Source organism: Salvelinus sp. IW2-2015, linkage group LG20, assembly GCF_002910315.2.
Source record: "Salvelinus sp. IW2-2015 linkage group LG20, ASM291031v2, whole genome shotgun sequence".
NCBI classification, from domain to species: Eukaryota; Metazoa; Chordata; class Actinopteri; order Salmoniformes; family Salmonidae; genus Salvelinus; species Salvelinus sp. IW2-2015.
In genome coordinates this window covers 31072816-31089903 of record NC_036860.1, presented here as the reverse complement: position 1 = coordinate 31089903, position 17088 = coordinate 31072816, and the positions used below count along the sequence as shown (strand labels likewise).

The following is a 17088-nucleotide window of genomic DNA, read 5'->3' as shown; positions in this document are numbered from 1 at the left end:
GATGTTTCTACCACTGGATAGGAGTCCACCTGTGGTAACTTCAATTGATTGGACACGATTTGAAACGGCACACACCTGTCCATATAAGGTCCCACAGTCAGAGCAAAAACCAGCCATGAGGTCGAGTGATTGTGTCGAGGCACAGATCTGAGGAAAGGTTCCAAAAAATGTCTGCAGCATTGAAGGTCCCCAAGAATACAGTGGCCTCCATCATTCTTAAATGGAAGAAGTTTGGAACCACCAAGACTCTTCCTGGAGCTGGCTGCCTGGCCGAACTGAGCAATCGGAGGAGAAGGGCCTTGTTCAGGGAGGTGACCAAGAACCTGATGGTCACTCTGATAGAGCTCCAGAGTTCCTCTGTGGAGATGTGAGATGGGAGAACCTTCCAGAAGGACCACCATCTCTGCAGCACTCCATCAATCAGGCCTTTATGGTAGTGGCCAGAAGGAAGCCACTCCTCAGTAAAAGGCACATGATAGCATTCTTGGAGTTTGCCAAAAGGCACCTACAGGACTCTCAGACCATGAGAAACAAGATTCTCTGGTCTGATGAAACCAAGATTGAACTCTTTGGCCTGAATGCCAAGCGTCACGTCTGGAGGAAACCTGGCACCATCCCTACAGTGAAGCATGGTGGTGGCAGCATCATGCTGTCAGGATGTTTTTCAGCGGCAGTGACTGGAAGACTATTCAGGATCAAATGAAAGATGAACGGAGCAAAGTACAGAAAGGTCCTTGATGAAAAGAGCTCAAGACCTCAGACTGGGGCGAAGGTTCACCCTCCAACAGGACAACAACCCTAAGCACACAGCCAAGACAATGTAGGTGTGGCTTCGGGACAAGTCTCTGAATGTCTTTGAGTGGCCTAGCCAGAGCCCGGACATGAACCCGATCTAATATCTCTGGAGAGACCTGAAAATAGCTGTGCAGCGACGCTCCTCATCCAACCTGACAGAGCTTGGGAGGATCTGCAGAGAAGAATGGGAGAAACTCCCCAAATACAGGTGTGCTAAGCTTGTAGCGTCATACCCAAGAAGACTCAAGGCTGTAATCACTGCCAAAGGTGCTTCAACAAAGTAGTGAGTAAAGGGTCTGAATACTTATGTAAATGTGATTTCAGTTTTTTATTTGTAATAAATTGGCAAAGAATCCAAACCTGTTTTTGCATTGTCATTATGGGGTATTGTTTGTAGATTGATGAGGAGAGCAAAAAAAATAGTTTAATCATTTTTAGAATAAGGCTGTAACGTAACAAAATGTGGAAAAATCAAGGGGTCTGAATACTTTCCTGTAGAAGCCCACTAGCCCACCAATCAAGATAGAAGTTAGCGAGTTGGGAATCCCATATTCAGAGACTGTCGCTGTAGTGTCTTAGCTCTTATTAGCTCTTATTACTAATGGATATAATAAGAAAGACTCTGAATACATGGAAGTGAACTGGAGCCTCACATTTACTAAAGCTAGTTAGTAAATAACACAGCACATGATCAATTGTGCTCCGTTCTTAAAGGAGACATCAGTAATTAATAGAACATAACAATCACCATCCCAAAATGTATTATTGTGAAAATGAAGATGTGTGTCAGAATGGGACTTGTCTTTTACCTAGCCTGTAATCACCTACCTAGTATGGTTTTATAATTCATTATCTAGGCCTACAGCAGTTGTGTATTGTTTGGGGGCCAGGGTTAAGGTTAGACTTGACTTCCTTTTACCTATTGTCCTTCTCCACTATCTTTACCTTTGTGATGAAGTTATGCGATAGTTCTAACCGGGACTTGAACCCAGAACCTTGTGAAATCCGAACCCTTTGACAAAATCTCTATGTGGGCTTGGGTTAAGGCCACTACAATATTAACACTATTTCTCCATTTACTCTCTCCCTTCCCATTCCAAGCTCCTTACGCTCCTCTCACCCATCCACTTCTTCCACCTCTTCCTCTTCTCTCTCTCTCTCTGGTGTGTGATGGCGCTGTGTGTGTGAGCCATGGGCCCCTCTCCGACCACCCTGTCCAAGCTCAAGCTGGGGAAGCTGCGTGTGGTGCGCCGGCGGCTGCTACAGCGCTACGAGCACCAGCCCTATGTCTCGTGCCTGGCCGGCCTCTACGGCTGTCAATGGAGACGCTACCAGAGGACCCGCGCCACACCGGGAGACTGCTGCTGCAGCAAGGTTAGAGAAGTCAGGGACTGTGGTTTTACAGGGTGGTTTAATAACCTTGACAGAGCAGAGACTATACTCACACACACACACACTACAACAATGTACTCTCTCTCACACACACCCAGCCTCACAACGTGAGTCAAACACACACTCGCTTTCTTTATCTCCCTCGCTGTCGATATCTCTCTCTAGCATTGCTTACATCATTTGTACTGTCACGGTTTTACAATCATTGTTAAGCCAATGAGGTGCTTTTTCCTCTCATTCCTCCCTCTCCTCAGAGTTCAACGGGCACGTCGTAAACTCTATGGAAAGCATTCTAGGGTATAAATACATACAGTGAGTGCGGAAAGTATTCAGAACCCTTCCCTTTTTCCACATTTTGTTACGTTACATCCTTATTCTAAAATGGACTACATTTTTTTTAAATTTGAAGGCGTCTGAATACCTTCGAATGCACATTCACACGTTTTGAATTTCCCAGCCCCGTGAAAGACTAGCATGCTTCTATGTTTTGTAAGATTCTTCAATGCTGCAAAACAACAACTTGCTGTGTGACATTCTAATCATTGAATAATGGTAGCCCAGACTTGAGTTGTTTACCTCGTGTTGGGGTCAAACATACAAAGAGAAGTGATCAGTGTGGAGGAGGTTTTGGCTCTGTCCTAAATCGCTGCCTTGCAACCAAAATGTTGTCGGTCCAATCCCAATCTCTGTTAAATTCTTGGTAGTGTACATTTTCAGGCCAACAGTATATATGGGTTATGAATTTGATATGAAGTCTGTGGGACTTATTGTGTTTCTCGATCCTGCAGTTGGAGTGTGTCAGCTTTGCTCTCCTCATCATGACTTTCTGTCTCACGCTGGTCTTCCTCTACTTCTGGAGTGAAGCTCAGAATGACTATAATGATTTTGACTGGTAGGTGTGCTAGTATGTATTCGTAATGTATACACACATCTAAGTACTTTATTAACAAGCACGCAAATATATAAATACTCAAGGGCACACACACAGACATTATACACACACACACTAACAACATTACCATACTGTATAGTCACGACTAGTGTCTCTGGTGCTGACTGTTAACTGCTGCACTCTGCTTTCTTTCTGTGTGGCTCTTGCTTTCGCACTCTCGTGTGACACACACACACACCACACACACACACACACACACACACACACACACACACACACACACACACATTTTCTCTCTCAACTCTTGTCATCCTCTCTCTCCCCTCTCTCGCTCTTGCTTTCTTCCCCTTTTCTCGCCTTTCCAGGTTTAACTTTGGGAACCTAGGATTCTGGTTCCCCTGGTCTGTGGTGTTGCTGGTCATCGCTGCCGCCTTCTTCAGCTACGTCACTCTGCTGCTGGTGAGGGGTGTATTTGTGTGTTTTTTTGATTGAGGGGTGTATATGTGTGTTTTTTTGTTTGAGGGGTGTATTTGTGTGTTTTTTGTTTGTTTGAGGGGTGTATATGTGTGTTTTTTTGTTTGAGGGGTGTATTTGTGTGTTTTTTGTTTGTTTGWGGGGTMTWTTTGTGTMGGTTTTTTGTTTGYGGGGTGTATTTGTGTGGTTTTTTGTTTGAGGGGTGTATTTGTGTGTTTTTTTTGTTTGAGGGGTGTATTTGTGTGTTTTTTTTTGTTTGAGGGGTGTATTTGTGTGTTTTTTTTGTTTGAGGGGTGTATTTGTGTGMMTTTTTTTGTTTGAGGGGTGTATTTGTGTGTTTTTTTTGTTTGAGGGGTGTATTTGTGTGGGTTTTTTTGTTTGAGGGGTGTATTTGTGTGGTTTTATGTTTGAGGAGTGGTTTGGCATCTGTCTGATATGAGGTATGTGTGGTTTGAGTTGTAGCTGTTGGCTGTGTGTCTGCTGTCAGAGGGACAGAAGCTGTACCTATACTGGGGCCACAAGGTAACGTCCTCGCTCCTTTGAACTTCCTGCCTACTTCTCTACCTCATGTGGCCTATCCATCACTTTGTCCTTATAGCCCATAAGTTGTATAATCATCCCATCCATTCTTCTGTGACAAGATGAAATTAATGATTTTACCTAGAAGAAATTGCTGACTGCCTGGTATAAGAAAACTTCAAATTACTGCTGAATGCTGCAGATTTATGGATAGATCCTGAAAAAATTAGTGAACATTAATTGTGCTCAGCTCAGTTCAAAGTTAGGTGAATGAAGTGCTCAGTAGTGTGAATATGGTATGGTGCTAATGGTTGTATGTTGTCCTAATTCTGGGTGTGTTGCCAGATTGGCATCCTGGTGACTCTAGCCTTCTCCATTGTGGCCACAGCAGTTCTGTCTGACCTATGGAGCAAAGAGTGGACCACTCTCCTCCTCTCTTTCCAGGTGGGGCCTCCCTTCTTTCATCTTTATAGTCATCCCTATCTCTTTATTCTCTGTCTTTCCCACACCTTCTGCAATTTGTTTGTTTTGAATAGGTGACGGCGCCATATTTGCATGTGGGAGGAGTCTTGTTGATGACACTGCTATCCTGGCCAATAGCCTTACATTTCTTCCGCATTAATAAGAAAGGTGAGACTGAGTAGGTGGGGCATGTTTGAGCAGCTGTATAAATAATATGCAAATTACAGAGTAGAATTAGGCAAATACTGACATCATACCTAGGGCAAGGACGGAAACTTCAGGGAGGTTTTCTATCTCAATCAGAGGAGGCTGGGAGGAGCTATAGGAGGACGGGCTCATTGTAATGGCTCGAATGGAATCAATGGAACGGTACCTATAGCTCCTTCCACCAGCCTCCTCTGATCTCAAACGTATGTCTGCATATAGTCAATAAAGCGGTAGATATTCATGTTTTGTTTGATTTTAATTATTTGTTTTATAAAATGTGTATTCTGGTGTCATTTCTTTGGTCTTAAGGAAATGAATCAACCAGAAATAGATATCTGTACCCCATAATAAACCGTGTGTGTGTGTTCCAGTAGGGCGGACGCTCATCATGGGGCTGTACCTGGCGGTTCTGTGTGCCCTCTACTTGGTGCCCCTGGGCATGTACTCACCCTGCCTCAAAAAAGAGGGTGCTCTGGGCCCCGCTCCAGCTCTCATCGGGCACAGAGGGGCACCCATGGTGGGTAGGCCTGGTCAGCAATAACATTAATGCCAACCCATTCTTATCAACTATTTTCAAAACTAACTGGCTGGAAACGACTATTTATACAAGTTACATAACATTGAACAACATAGCAGTGACATTGTATTGGTAGTAGTAGTTGAAAAAGAGCGCCACCATGTGGTGATCTCCGATAGAGGTGTCGGTTTCGATAGGTGCAATTGTCCCAGAGTCCCTGTAAGAGGACTGATAATGCCTACCAGGAGACAGGGATAAACTCACACTTTAATGCCACACCGAACGGACAGCCACACAGCAAGCAAGAAGAGGAGACTAGCTGTAATGATAGTGTATAGTGGTTTTCTGTACGACAGAAGGAACAGCGAATATATTGTAGCGACCCGCACAGACAGCGGTGTGTTATGTGGTAGGCTATTAGTGGGTTGTGTTGTACTTACCAGTGTTCGCGGGGTCTGACATGCCAATCAACCTGCTATCTGCCAATCACGGGGATGCCTGGAATGTTCTGATGCCGGGCATCCTGGTGTTTGGCGGTGTGGCGTGGAGGGGGGTTGGGCAGGGGGATGGAGCATTGGAAGTTAAGACCAGGTTTAGCCATTGTTCTCTCTCTTACGTCTGGGCTTCACAAGAGAAGGTCACGGTTGGCTTGTGGGGTATCTTTCGTTTATTTGGCGTGGGCTACGGCCAAACAGTAGCCTGTGTAAAGTTGGGTTAATAAACCATAAATTCGTAAACTCAACCCTCTGTCTGGACTATTGTTCCTTTATGATCTTGTCTGGTCACTACAATATATTACAACAGAGTGATGGCAGTATTGGCTATACAATAGTAATAGCAGTGATGCAATATATACACATCAGCAATGGCATAGCAATGGGTTAGTACACAATAGTAATGGTTGTAGTAGCGTTAGCGGTGCTAGCAAGGTAATATTATTGGCTGGTAATAAATATACAGTAATACACAGGGGTTAGTAAGCTAACATGCTACAAAGCAGTAATGCAGACGAACAGGCTACATAGGACAAATGGTAGCATACTGTAGTAAGGGCTAGAATAGCATAGGCAATATAAAACAAGATTAAATGAGTGACTAGCATAGTATACAACATGTACGGGGAGCTAGCAGGCCACAGGCTAGTAGGCCTAAGGCTATAGATAATAACACACAGTAGTATGGACAGTAAGGGCAAGTTAGCATCAGCGTTAAAACTACAAAGGCTAACATGCTAACAAGCGGTCATGTTGAATGTGGCTATGACCATATCAGGAAGTGACCGGGTCGCTAGTTTGCTGAACTGATGTTTATGCCTGCTATTTATCATCTGTGCTGGTAGCGCCCCTGTTTAGGATAACTATGTTAGAATCATGTTTATGTGTATTAAATCTCAGCTTGCTCCAGAGAACACACTCATGTCCTTTGAGAAGGCAGTGGAGGCTGGTGGGGAAGGTCTGGAGACTGACGTCACCATCAGGTCAGTGGTGGTTGTCAACCCTCCTCACACCCTGTCCATCTTGTGTACCTAAGCATGTCCCAACATTAGTCTATCTCACCAGTCGTGGGTATTATGAAACAAGCTTGCTATGCAAGGTTAACACAACATAGCTGGTGAGCTCATATCATCAACAAGCCATTGCCATCAGGTTCTTTCCCATGTTTGTCCTGGGCATTTTTATTGGAGTAAAACATTTATTGAAGGAGACTTTGACATACCTGAATAAATTATAGATAGATTGATAAAGGACCTGGGTCTCTGACGGAGTTATCGTGATGCACATCAGTCAACTCTGTAACTGTCAACTCTGCAATGGTCAACGCCATAACCATCAACTCAGTAACTGCCATGTCCTCCTCTCGTTGCCATAGCTACGACGGGGTGCCCTTCCTGATGCACGACCGCACCCTGAGGAGGACTACCAACGTGCAGAAGGTGTTCCCCAACCGGACGGATGCCCCTGCGGCCATGTTCACCTGGGGGGAGCTGGAGACCCTCAACGCCGGGGACTGGTTCCTCTATGTGAGTCACCAACCGCCGCCGTACCTCAGGAAGACTCAGGGTCACGTAAAATAAGCCTAGTCTTGAACTGCTTTTTAATAAAGATCATGATCATTTCGCTTCATGGACATGGTATGATGGGATACCAATGGAAGTAGTTACGGCAACATAATAAGATGATGGATAGTGAAGATAGACATTTTGTCACTACACCAAAGTACTATTGATGGGGGTCGGGAGGTTGATGATTGATTGCTCAACTCCAATTGGACAACCAACGACTTTATGGAATACAATGTGATATTACATTGTCCCCTGCATTGCGCCATGCAATATGATTTGCCATGATGCCAAAGCATTCCGTATACTGACTGTCTCTCTACCCCTGGTGGTTCTGCAGCGCGACCCGTTCGGCACGGCCTGGTCTCTGGGCGCCGAGGACCGGGCGCAGGCACAGAACCAGTCCGTGTGCACCCTCAGGGACATCCTGGAACTGGCAGCCCAGAGGGGCAAACAGGTGATCTTTGACCTCTACCGGCCCCCTCGGGGCCACCCCTACAGGGACACCTGGATCACACGCACCCTCGAGGTCATCCAGAACGAGTCCTCCATCCACTCACACCAGGTGAGGGCACTGTGGGACGATGTTATAAAGAGACGTAGGGTGAAGTTGCCCCTAGGTGCTGATCTTGGTTCAGTTTAGCATTTTCCTCATTAATGGTTAAGGTTAGGATTGGGGGATGGGAAGCTGATCCTAGATCTGCACCTAGGGGAAACTTATTCACTATGTGTCAGTGTTAGGGGCCTTCACGGTCCAAAAAGTTGGACCCGTTCTGAAATGGACCTGGGGCTTTCCCATCTGGACCCGATATGCATAAATAAATGTTGACAATATAGAGACTCGGTCCAAACAAACTTGGGGAAAACTAGAACCATTCCGTATAGACTTTTATATAACTTTTGCCCCACACGGAGGCTCTATGACTGTAGCCTATTGTCTCCTTGATGACTTATGATTGGCCAACAACAACAACAAGCTACAAGCTACAAGCGGCACTCTCGTGAAAAGCAAAGAGCAGTAGCATAAATTATACAATTTCTCTCTCTACTGCAGCAGTCGCGTTCTGATCTATATAGGTCCTTCCGGGATAGTCAGTTAAAATTAAACCTACTCGAGACCTGTGACAATCACAGGAGATCTGACCCAGACCCGTGAAATGTTTTCTAATTCTAGATCCGATCCCGCTCGGGTCTCGGATCGGGTCTCAGGTATTCGGGTACAGGTGGATCCGTAAAGACCTCTAGTCTGTGTGTGTGTGTGTTCTCTGTGTGAATGTGTGTGTCAGGTGCTGTGGCTGCCCCCAGACCTGCGGAGCCTGGTCCAGAAGATGAATCCTGACCTCCAGCAGACCTCTGGGTCCTGGGGTCCAGTGGAGGAGCTGCAGCAGAACCACATCGTCCAACTCAACCTGCACTACAGCTCAATGTCTACAGAGATGATCAGGTGTGTCTGTGTTTGTGTGTGTATGTCTGTGCGTTAACTGGCTATGTGTTTGTTCATATCTGTGTGTGTGTGTGTGTGTGTGTGTGTGTGTGTGTGTGTGTGTGTGTGTGTGTGTGTGTGTGTGTGTGTGTGTGTGTGTGTGTGTGTGTGTGTGTGTGTGTGTGTGTGTGTGTGTGTGTGTGTGTGGTGTGTGTGTGCGTGTGTGTGTGTGTGTGTGTGTGGTGCCTCCCCCAGTGAGTATGCGGCGGCTAACATCAGCACCAACCTGTATGTGATCAGCCAGCCGTGGCTCTACTCTCTGGCCTGGTGCTCCGGTGCTCAGTCTGTCACCACCAATTCCCCACAGCTCCTCAACAAACTCACCAGACCCCTGTTCCTCATGGTGAGAAAAACAACCTGGGACAAATACTTCTGCATCCCAATAATCTATCTTTTCACAAGAAGTGTGCACTTGTTTACTACTCTCCACAAATGTAAAAACATTGTATTTTGGTGTAGGTATGAGCTAGAGGGTGTATCCATCATACTGGTATTTTATACTGGTAATTTTCTTTCATATCCACGAAGGGAAGTGAACAAGTGCACACTTTGAGAGAAAGGACTGATTATTGGGATAAAGGGCCCAAATGCAGCCTATATCCTACCTTCCTCGAAGTATCACAGATCTAAAATGATTTGGATTGGTGAAAGTAATACACCTAGAGACGATGGTTGTCTGTCTTTCTTTCTCAGACTCCAGATGAGTACAATCTGATGTGGGTCCTCACCGACGTGGTGTCCTTCATCCTCATCCTCATCATCTTCATCTTCCACTGGTGAGTGAGCCCACCAGAATACAGAGAGCAAGGGTTGTCATAAGGTGCCTTTTAATATGCCTACATAAAAAAACGTAGATGCCACTTCCTGTAGTGTCCCTTCCTGTCGTGTCAGTGCTTGTAGTGATGACTAGAACTGTGTTGGTGACAGGTGGCGAGAACGAGGCTTGGCTTTCTGTTCGGGCAGCAAACCCACACTAGAACACGGCACCTACAGCAAGTTCAGGACAGGTGAGTTAGAGGGTGTCGGTAGGAGATACCCAGTCTTTGCTCCATGGCTAGCTTTGGTAACATATGAGATACATGTACACACACACGCACACTAACCCTATATAGCAGGGAACATCAATTATATTCAGCCGCTGGCTGATTTTTTTTGCTTGAGAGGATGGTCAGGGGGCCGGAACATAATTACAAATAATTTGTAGACTGGGCTTCTTGCGGTCAATTTGCAAACATATATAATAACACAAAATACTTTTAAACCTTGCTTACATTTGTATATGACATAGCTTATATCTCTCTATTATGCGTGGGAATTCAAATCACTTGGAGTTGATTTGCTGGTGATTTTACAGTCTTTTATGTCCATCAATAAAAATAAATAAATTACTATTATTATTTTTGCTCAGAAAACTTGGGGGGGACAAATAAAAATCACTCGTGGGCCAAATTCCGCCTGCGGGTCGCCAGTTGGGGAACCCTGCTATATAGGCTTAGAACAGAGATGGGTTGAAATGAAAAAGACAATGTATTACATGTATTACTTAATCATTATTACATATGAATGATAATGACCTTTGTCAACCCCTAACCGCTAACCTCATCCCCCTGACAGAGATGAGTGATGTGTGGTCCGTCTCCAGTGTCAACATCCTGGGAGAGCCTGCTGGAAGCCCTCTAGCCACTGAGCCTAACCTGGCAACCGTCTCAGAGCACTGAGAACCAACCAACCAATCTCCTCTGCGAGGCTAGGTACAAACAAACCATTCCTCCCCCTCACTCTCACCCTGGCAACACCCCAGGGCCCAACCTGGCATCTCACCAGGACCCAACCTGGTAACCCGGGAGCTCAACCTGTCAACCCCTGTAACTTTTAGTGAGAATGAGAAATAGTTCAATGATGTGAGGCCTATCTGAGCTGTAAGTGGCGCTGATGTTGATGTGTCACTTGCAGAAATGATTTCATTGCATAGAAATGAATCCGTAAATCCCAGATTAAAGCTCACACAGCCTCAAGGACCATAACCAACTCTTCACACTACAGACACCCTCTGATGCTGGGAAGAGATGACTACACTATTGAACCAGGCCCATGGAAATGGATTACTCACTGCATTAATATAAGAAGAAAATAGACCTTCCGCTGTAGATATTCTGATTTTATTTTGCCCTCCATGGGTTCCTTTCCATTTCAGCAGCCACTGCAGTGTTGAGTTACGTGAATTACAAACACTTTACCATTTCCTTAGTGTGTGAGAGTAGTGGTCGATAAGATGTGTGTATATATGACCAGACTGGAGTTCAATTAGTACGTGTTTGTTTTCTTTCGAATACTTATGCTGTGTGCTTGATTGAGCTTTCCTGGCATTTAGGGAACTAATGAAGTAGTCACAAAAGTGCAAACTCCACCCATCTGGGATCTGGCACTCCAATCAAATGGTCAAAGTATTGCAAAGAAAAATGAATACTATTAGAACCCAGGTTTGAATATGACACGATGATTCTATGTTTATTTCTGGAGATAAATGAATGTGTTTGATTGTAGTCTACGTTTATAAGCACTTATCACTTTTAGAGCATTAGGCGGCGTAGTGAGCTGACACCCAGAGAACCTTGCAACATACTGTATAATCACTGCAACAACATAAACAGTGACCTACTGAGAACAATTAGACTGTGTATTTCCATGGCCCATATTGAGTTCATTGTTTTTAACCAATTTGTTTAGTCTTTTCAACACAAATGAAAATCCTTCTGGCAAGGATTAAAAAACCAAATGTTATACAATGTTTAGTCCTTTTGGCCAGATTATAGCAGAACTCTTACATCTCCCTACAGTTGATTCTGCCTCAGCTTTACTCTGCATTGTTGTCTAATCTATGTGAATAATGCCAACTTCAGCTCTGGTAGCTGAGAGAATGTTTTTTCTAATAATTACTATTAAACCTGTTAGATTCCTTTATGACTGACGACATATTGATGAGTAGCTCATCACAAAGCTACGGTGGTCCTAAAGGGCAAAGTAGCTTTTAAAAGCCACCGTACAAAGCCTTAGGAATACCTACAAAAGAAAAGTCTGTTCAGCCAAAGAATCACAGTATAGATACAGTACTAGTCTGATTTGTCATCTACGTATGACACCTGTAATGTTCTCTTGGTCGTAAGATTGTCTTCGTTCTACTTCTATCTGTTTTAGAGACATTTAAGAGCTGTATGTTGTTTTAGTTACTCTTCTGATTGTAACAGGATGACATATCATATTAAAAGACCATTTTCAAACATGCCAATTTGTAATTTTATTGTCTAAACGTTTCAATGTTGTCATTTTGTTAAATTCCCATTCTGTGATAGACATATTTGCATTCCTTAGTGTGAGATTTGCAAAGTGCCTAACAATTCTCATGCAAGAAAATAAGAGGCCCTGCTAATCCAGGGTTAGAAGACCGGCAACAAATGTCCAAAATTAAGCTGAGAGGAAAACACTCAGTTGGCTGTGATAGCCATTGTATTTAGTATGAGCCTATTTCCCTATGAAGTCATTTTAAACAATGGCATTATTGAGAGGGGTGAACGCGACTTCTAGCATAAACATGATCAGAAGTGAACTGAACATTTTGTTCTGTTTAAGTTGGTTTGATTGTTTTCTTATTAAATGGAGTAATGCTGAAATAGGCTCATTAATCTTTTGGGGTGCTGAACATTAGGCATTAAAGGAAATATGTCATTTCTTTATTGACACCAACATATTTGGTTACATGGACCAACATTCACAAAACAAGAACAGTTTGAGCTAAATGAATATCCACTATACAGAACGGCACACAACAATGTAAATAAGGGCTCTATTCAATCAGATCTCCTTTAGTCCACATCTGCATAGCGGTTGTTTTGGCGGTGTTGGAGGTGGAACTGCATTAGAACTGTCAAATCCACAAGCGGCTCGTGGCATTATACCTAAAGTGGACATTGCCATTGGCTGCACCGATTCGCATTAACAGAAATCCCATGCAGCCTTGTTTACAAGGTCTAACACTGGAATGTGAGATGTAATCTACACCTCCATTAGGATGATAGAAATCCTCATTATCAGCTATCACACCATGTAAAGGAACTACTACCTGATTTCTTTCTGGATTTTGTCAACTCCTTCAGACACCATTAAAGGCATTTTTCATTTTTCAAATTATAGTCCAACAAGTGTTTATAGGCCTTGATTGTTTAATTCTAACATTAGATTATTAAATATGTAATACAACTCTCCAAACTAGCACAGCAAATACTTCAACAGTTTAAACATGTGTTGCAAAACAGTGATTAAAATACTTTTTCAGAATATTGACAAAATAATCGACCTTAGCATCAGTGGCGGAGTTGACAAGCCACTGGTGGAGTTCACAACAGATACTCAAAACGGACATATTTTTGCTTCAAAAAAATAAAAAGTTCAATACAAATATTTGTAAAATATGGAAAAGGATTCATTTGAAAATCCCCCCCCCAAAAAATTACTTTGCAGACCATGAGTGGTCCTGTTGCACTACATGTAATGAGGACATGAATACGGGGACCTTATGGTGTAGTTGACCCTGCTCATTCCTGATTAATTTAGGAAATCTGACGGAGTTAACCAAATCTCCGGACACATCTTTTAGTAATATCAGTTTTGAGATAAATATTCTTTAACGTTAGAGGGTTATTGCAAGAAACTACATAAGAAAATGTATCAGTTAATATAAATTATTGTCTGTTTTTAGAATTGTAAATAGTTTTTGAAATTGGGATCCTTTGCTCCGGACAAGGGCATTTCCAGGCATGTAATGAATAGTATTGAAAGTATTTAGAAAATTCCAAAACAAATATTTTCCTTAGGTAATTTGGCTCAAATAATGCAACAAAATCAATTGTTTCAAAAAAAAAAAAAAAAGAAGTTTCCCTGCCGGGCAAGGATAGTCCCGGCTGTCAGCAATCCCTGAGATAATTTCCTGCTATTCTACACTTTTTGCCATGAGGCTGAGAAAGAATTTTGCAATTTGAAAGCTACACTGAACAAAAATACAAATGCAACTTGTAAAGTGTTAGTCCCATGTTTCATGAGCTGAAATAAAAAAAATCCCAGATATTTACCACACACAAAAAGCTTATTTCTGTCTGTAATAAATCCCTTTTGTGGGAAAACTCATTCTGATTGGCTGGGCCTGGCTCCCAGTGGGTGGGCATGGCTGCAAAATGGGTGGGCCTATGCCCTCCCATGGATGTACCCCTGCCCAGTCATGTGAAATCCATAGATTAGGGCCTAATTCATTCATTTCAATTGACTGATTTCCTAATTCCGTATGAACTGTAACTCAGGAAAAGCTTTGAAATTGTTACATGTTGCGTTAATATTTTTGTTCATTATAAAAAATTAAAAAATCATGGCTTATGAAGTGTGCACGGAGGTGTGTGCGATGCCTGTGGGGGTGACATCCTGCTTACAGACATAAACAATAACATAACTTTAATATGCCAAAACTGGCACATTTCTGTATGTATATGATACTGTATTTTGTCATTAACCATAGTTCACCTTTAACACTTAAAAATCATTGATTGCTCCACAATTTTAAAAAGCCAAGTCATATGAAACAGAATTTATTTACAGAATAAATTTGCTTCAATAATTAATTAGGCAAACAGCTAAATATGTGCTCGTTAGAAATATCACATGATTAAATATTGTCAACTTTTGACTGAAGGTTTTTACAGTGATGTGGTATACACACAGCATGCAAAGTCCTAGAGACAGCTAATGTCCAGAGGTCAATCTGACTGTACTCATCAAATGTACTTCATCAGTACTTGAAATGTACTAATAACACTGATTACTGTAGGTATGAATAGATATTGAAAGAAACTATTTAGCCTGCCTATGACAATAAGGGAAAATGTTGAATTAAACCAAAATAGAATAGCAATCACACATGAGATATATAGTATAGACAAGCCTTAGTTGCATAGTTTTAGGCCCAATGTTAATAAATCACAAAATTGGACTTAGACATGTTATAAACAAAGCTCCTGATTAGTTGCCATGTAACAAGTTGTAATTGTTGGTTGTGCATTTGAGTATAGGTCAAGTAAAGGCAATTGGTGATTGTTAATTAAGACAGGACCCAAGATATAAACCAACATCTGACAATCAGTCAAAACATTGTCATGGCCAAAACATCAATCAAAAATGTCAATCGTCACAATTCCCACTGACAATCCAAAAAGAGAATTCTAGTCGCAATGCCGCTATCGTGCCTCCATCCCCTTAATCAACGATCCATGTACATTTCTTTAACACAAGTGCGTGGAGATGCATTATATTCATCCAATGTCTCAGACATTGCATTCAGACGATGTAGCAGCATTGTGCCTGTAGTCCTGAGATGAGCAGTATCAGTAGAATAGACTCATAGACCAGAGATTCTCAAGCTTTTGCACTTTCCACTCTCTTTCATCCACCATTTTTGGGAGGAAATCAGTCAAGTGCATCTCTCTGTGTGTGTGTGTCATTGATTTGACATGTTATGGCGGAAGGGTTGTATGTATCCCTCTCTGTTTTAATGAGACAGTGTAATAGATTTGAAAGCCCTCGAAGCCTACTACGCTCAACAGCGGTATCAATCACTTTACAGTTCATTTGATGTTTCCACGGGAACCGCGCTGTTTGGTCATGGTGGTCAGCATTTGGCTGATGTAAGAGGTCAGGAGGTCATCCATCTTGTAGCCCTGTGGTCACACAGACAAACCAGGTCAAAAGGTACATTCATGTTTTTCCATATTTCATGGTAGCCTATGAATTAGACCCGTGTTCAAATAGGTGTATCTGTAAAATACTTTTGCATGCACTTGATTGAGCTTGCCTGGCGCAATGGAGCCAACAGAATAGTCTCAAAAGTGAAAACCTGGTCAACTGTCACTCCAAGACGGCCTTATCAAACACTCAGCATTTAAACCCAGGTCTTCCATGCATTCATTATTTCGAGTTCCACAAAGCTACAGAACCTCCGATGTATACCATAAAAAGCCTTTTCGATCTGCATATAGGCCGATTTCAGGCTAAGACAATTACTATGATTTTTGGCCACATGACACCTACAGTCTAGTCAAGTGTGATATAAATGAAACCCTATTTTTCACTTCAGCATCTTGAGAAGAATTTGGTTAATAGACGGGTTGGTTGTTAAGCAACAAAGCCGATGCGTGTGCAACTATGGGGCAAACAGATGGGGTTGGCTTTGATCGCTGAATACATGTAAACTACATTTTGTCTCTAATCTTTGTTGAAAACATAAATAAAGTTGCTCAATGAGCACAATGTCTTTCAAATACATCGTTACAGTTGTTGGTTATCTAGCTAGCTAGGAAATGTTGCCATATTAGCATAGATGTTATATCAGCCAAAACACCTCAAAACAAGACATGGTATCAAGAACAAAATCAAACGAGCTAAAACAAGCCACCAGCTGGCCGTTTCCGGTCATTGTTGCTATCATTGTTGCTATCATTGTTGCTATCTGATATGTAGCTATCTGGCCATCCAGAACCATAACAACACACAGCCTTCTTCCCCTTTGAGGCGTGCACATCGTTTCACGACATTGTCAGCTAACCTGTCTATACAGTGCATTCGGAAAGTATTCAGACCCCTTGACTTTTCCCACATTTTGTTACGTTACAGCCTTATTCTAAAATAAAAAAAATTAAAAATAAATCCTCATCAATCTACACACAATACCCCATAATGACAAAGAATAAACAGGTTCAGAAATTTTTGTAAAAGTATTACAAATAAAAACTGAAATATTACATTTTCATAAGTATTCAGAGCCTATACTCAGTACTTAGTTTTAGCACCATTGGCAGCGATTACAGCTTCGAGTCGTCTTGGGTAGGTCCCTACAAGCTTGGCACACCTGTATTTGGGGAGTTTCTCTCATTCTTCTCTGCAGATCCTCTCAAGCTCTGTCAGGTTGGACAGGGAGAGTCGCTGCACAGTTATTTTCAGGTCTCTCCAGGGATGTTCGATCGGGTTCAACCTGGAGCAGGTTTTCATCAAGGATCTCTCTGTAATTTGCTCCATTCATCTTTCCCTCGATCCTGACTAGTCTCCCAGTCCCTGCCGCAGAAAAACATCCCCAAAGCATGATGCTGCCACCACCATGCTTCACTGTAGGGATGGTCCCAGGTTTCCTCCAGACGTGACACTTGGTATTAAGGCCAAAGAGTTAAATCTTGGTTTCATCAGACCAGACAATCCTG

At 42.7% G+C, this 17088-nt stretch overlaps 2 protein-coding genes across 3 annotated transcripts in view; one reads left to right on the top strand and one right to left on the bottom strand.

Annotated features, from left to right (window-relative positions):
- The first annotated feature begins 666 nt into the window (after window positions 1-666).
- Window positions 667-12082, top strand: LOC111980900 (glycerophosphodiester phosphodiesterase domain-containing protein 5). Of its 2 annotated transcripts, none has more exons than XM_024011952.3 (15): window positions 667-2169; window positions 2976-3079; window positions 3445-3538; window positions 4016-4075; window positions 4418-4516; window positions 4609-4702; window positions 5116-5258; window positions 6653-6735; window positions 7128-7278; window positions 7658-7882; window positions 8604-8761; window positions 8996-9143; window positions 9494-9576; window positions 9728-9807; window positions 10415-12082. In XM_024011952.3, exons 1-15 carry the CDS (start codon window positions 1987-1989, stop codon window positions 10516-10518), a joined length of 1809 nt encoding a protein of 602 aa, XP_023867720.1. In that variant the 5' UTR covers window positions 667-1986; the 3' UTR covers window positions 10519-12082. The 2 variants fall into 2 exon arrangements, with proteins under 2 accessions (XP_023867720.1, XP_023867719.1); XM_024011951.2 differs by having other exon boundaries at window positions 5113-5258.
- Window positions 12083-12182: 100 nt separating this feature from the next.
- The window catches only part of LOC111980897 (unconventional myosin-VIIa-like), a 93961-nt gene continuing 89055 nt past the window's right edge, over window positions 12183-17088 (bottom strand). Inside the window, exon 49 of the mRNA XM_024011947.2 lies at window positions 12183-15555. Within this exon, the coding sequence (XP_023867715.1) occupies window positions 15463-15555 (93 nt within the window). The 3' untranslated portion in view covers window positions 12183-15462. The remainder of the gene's footprint in view (window positions 15556-17088) is intronic.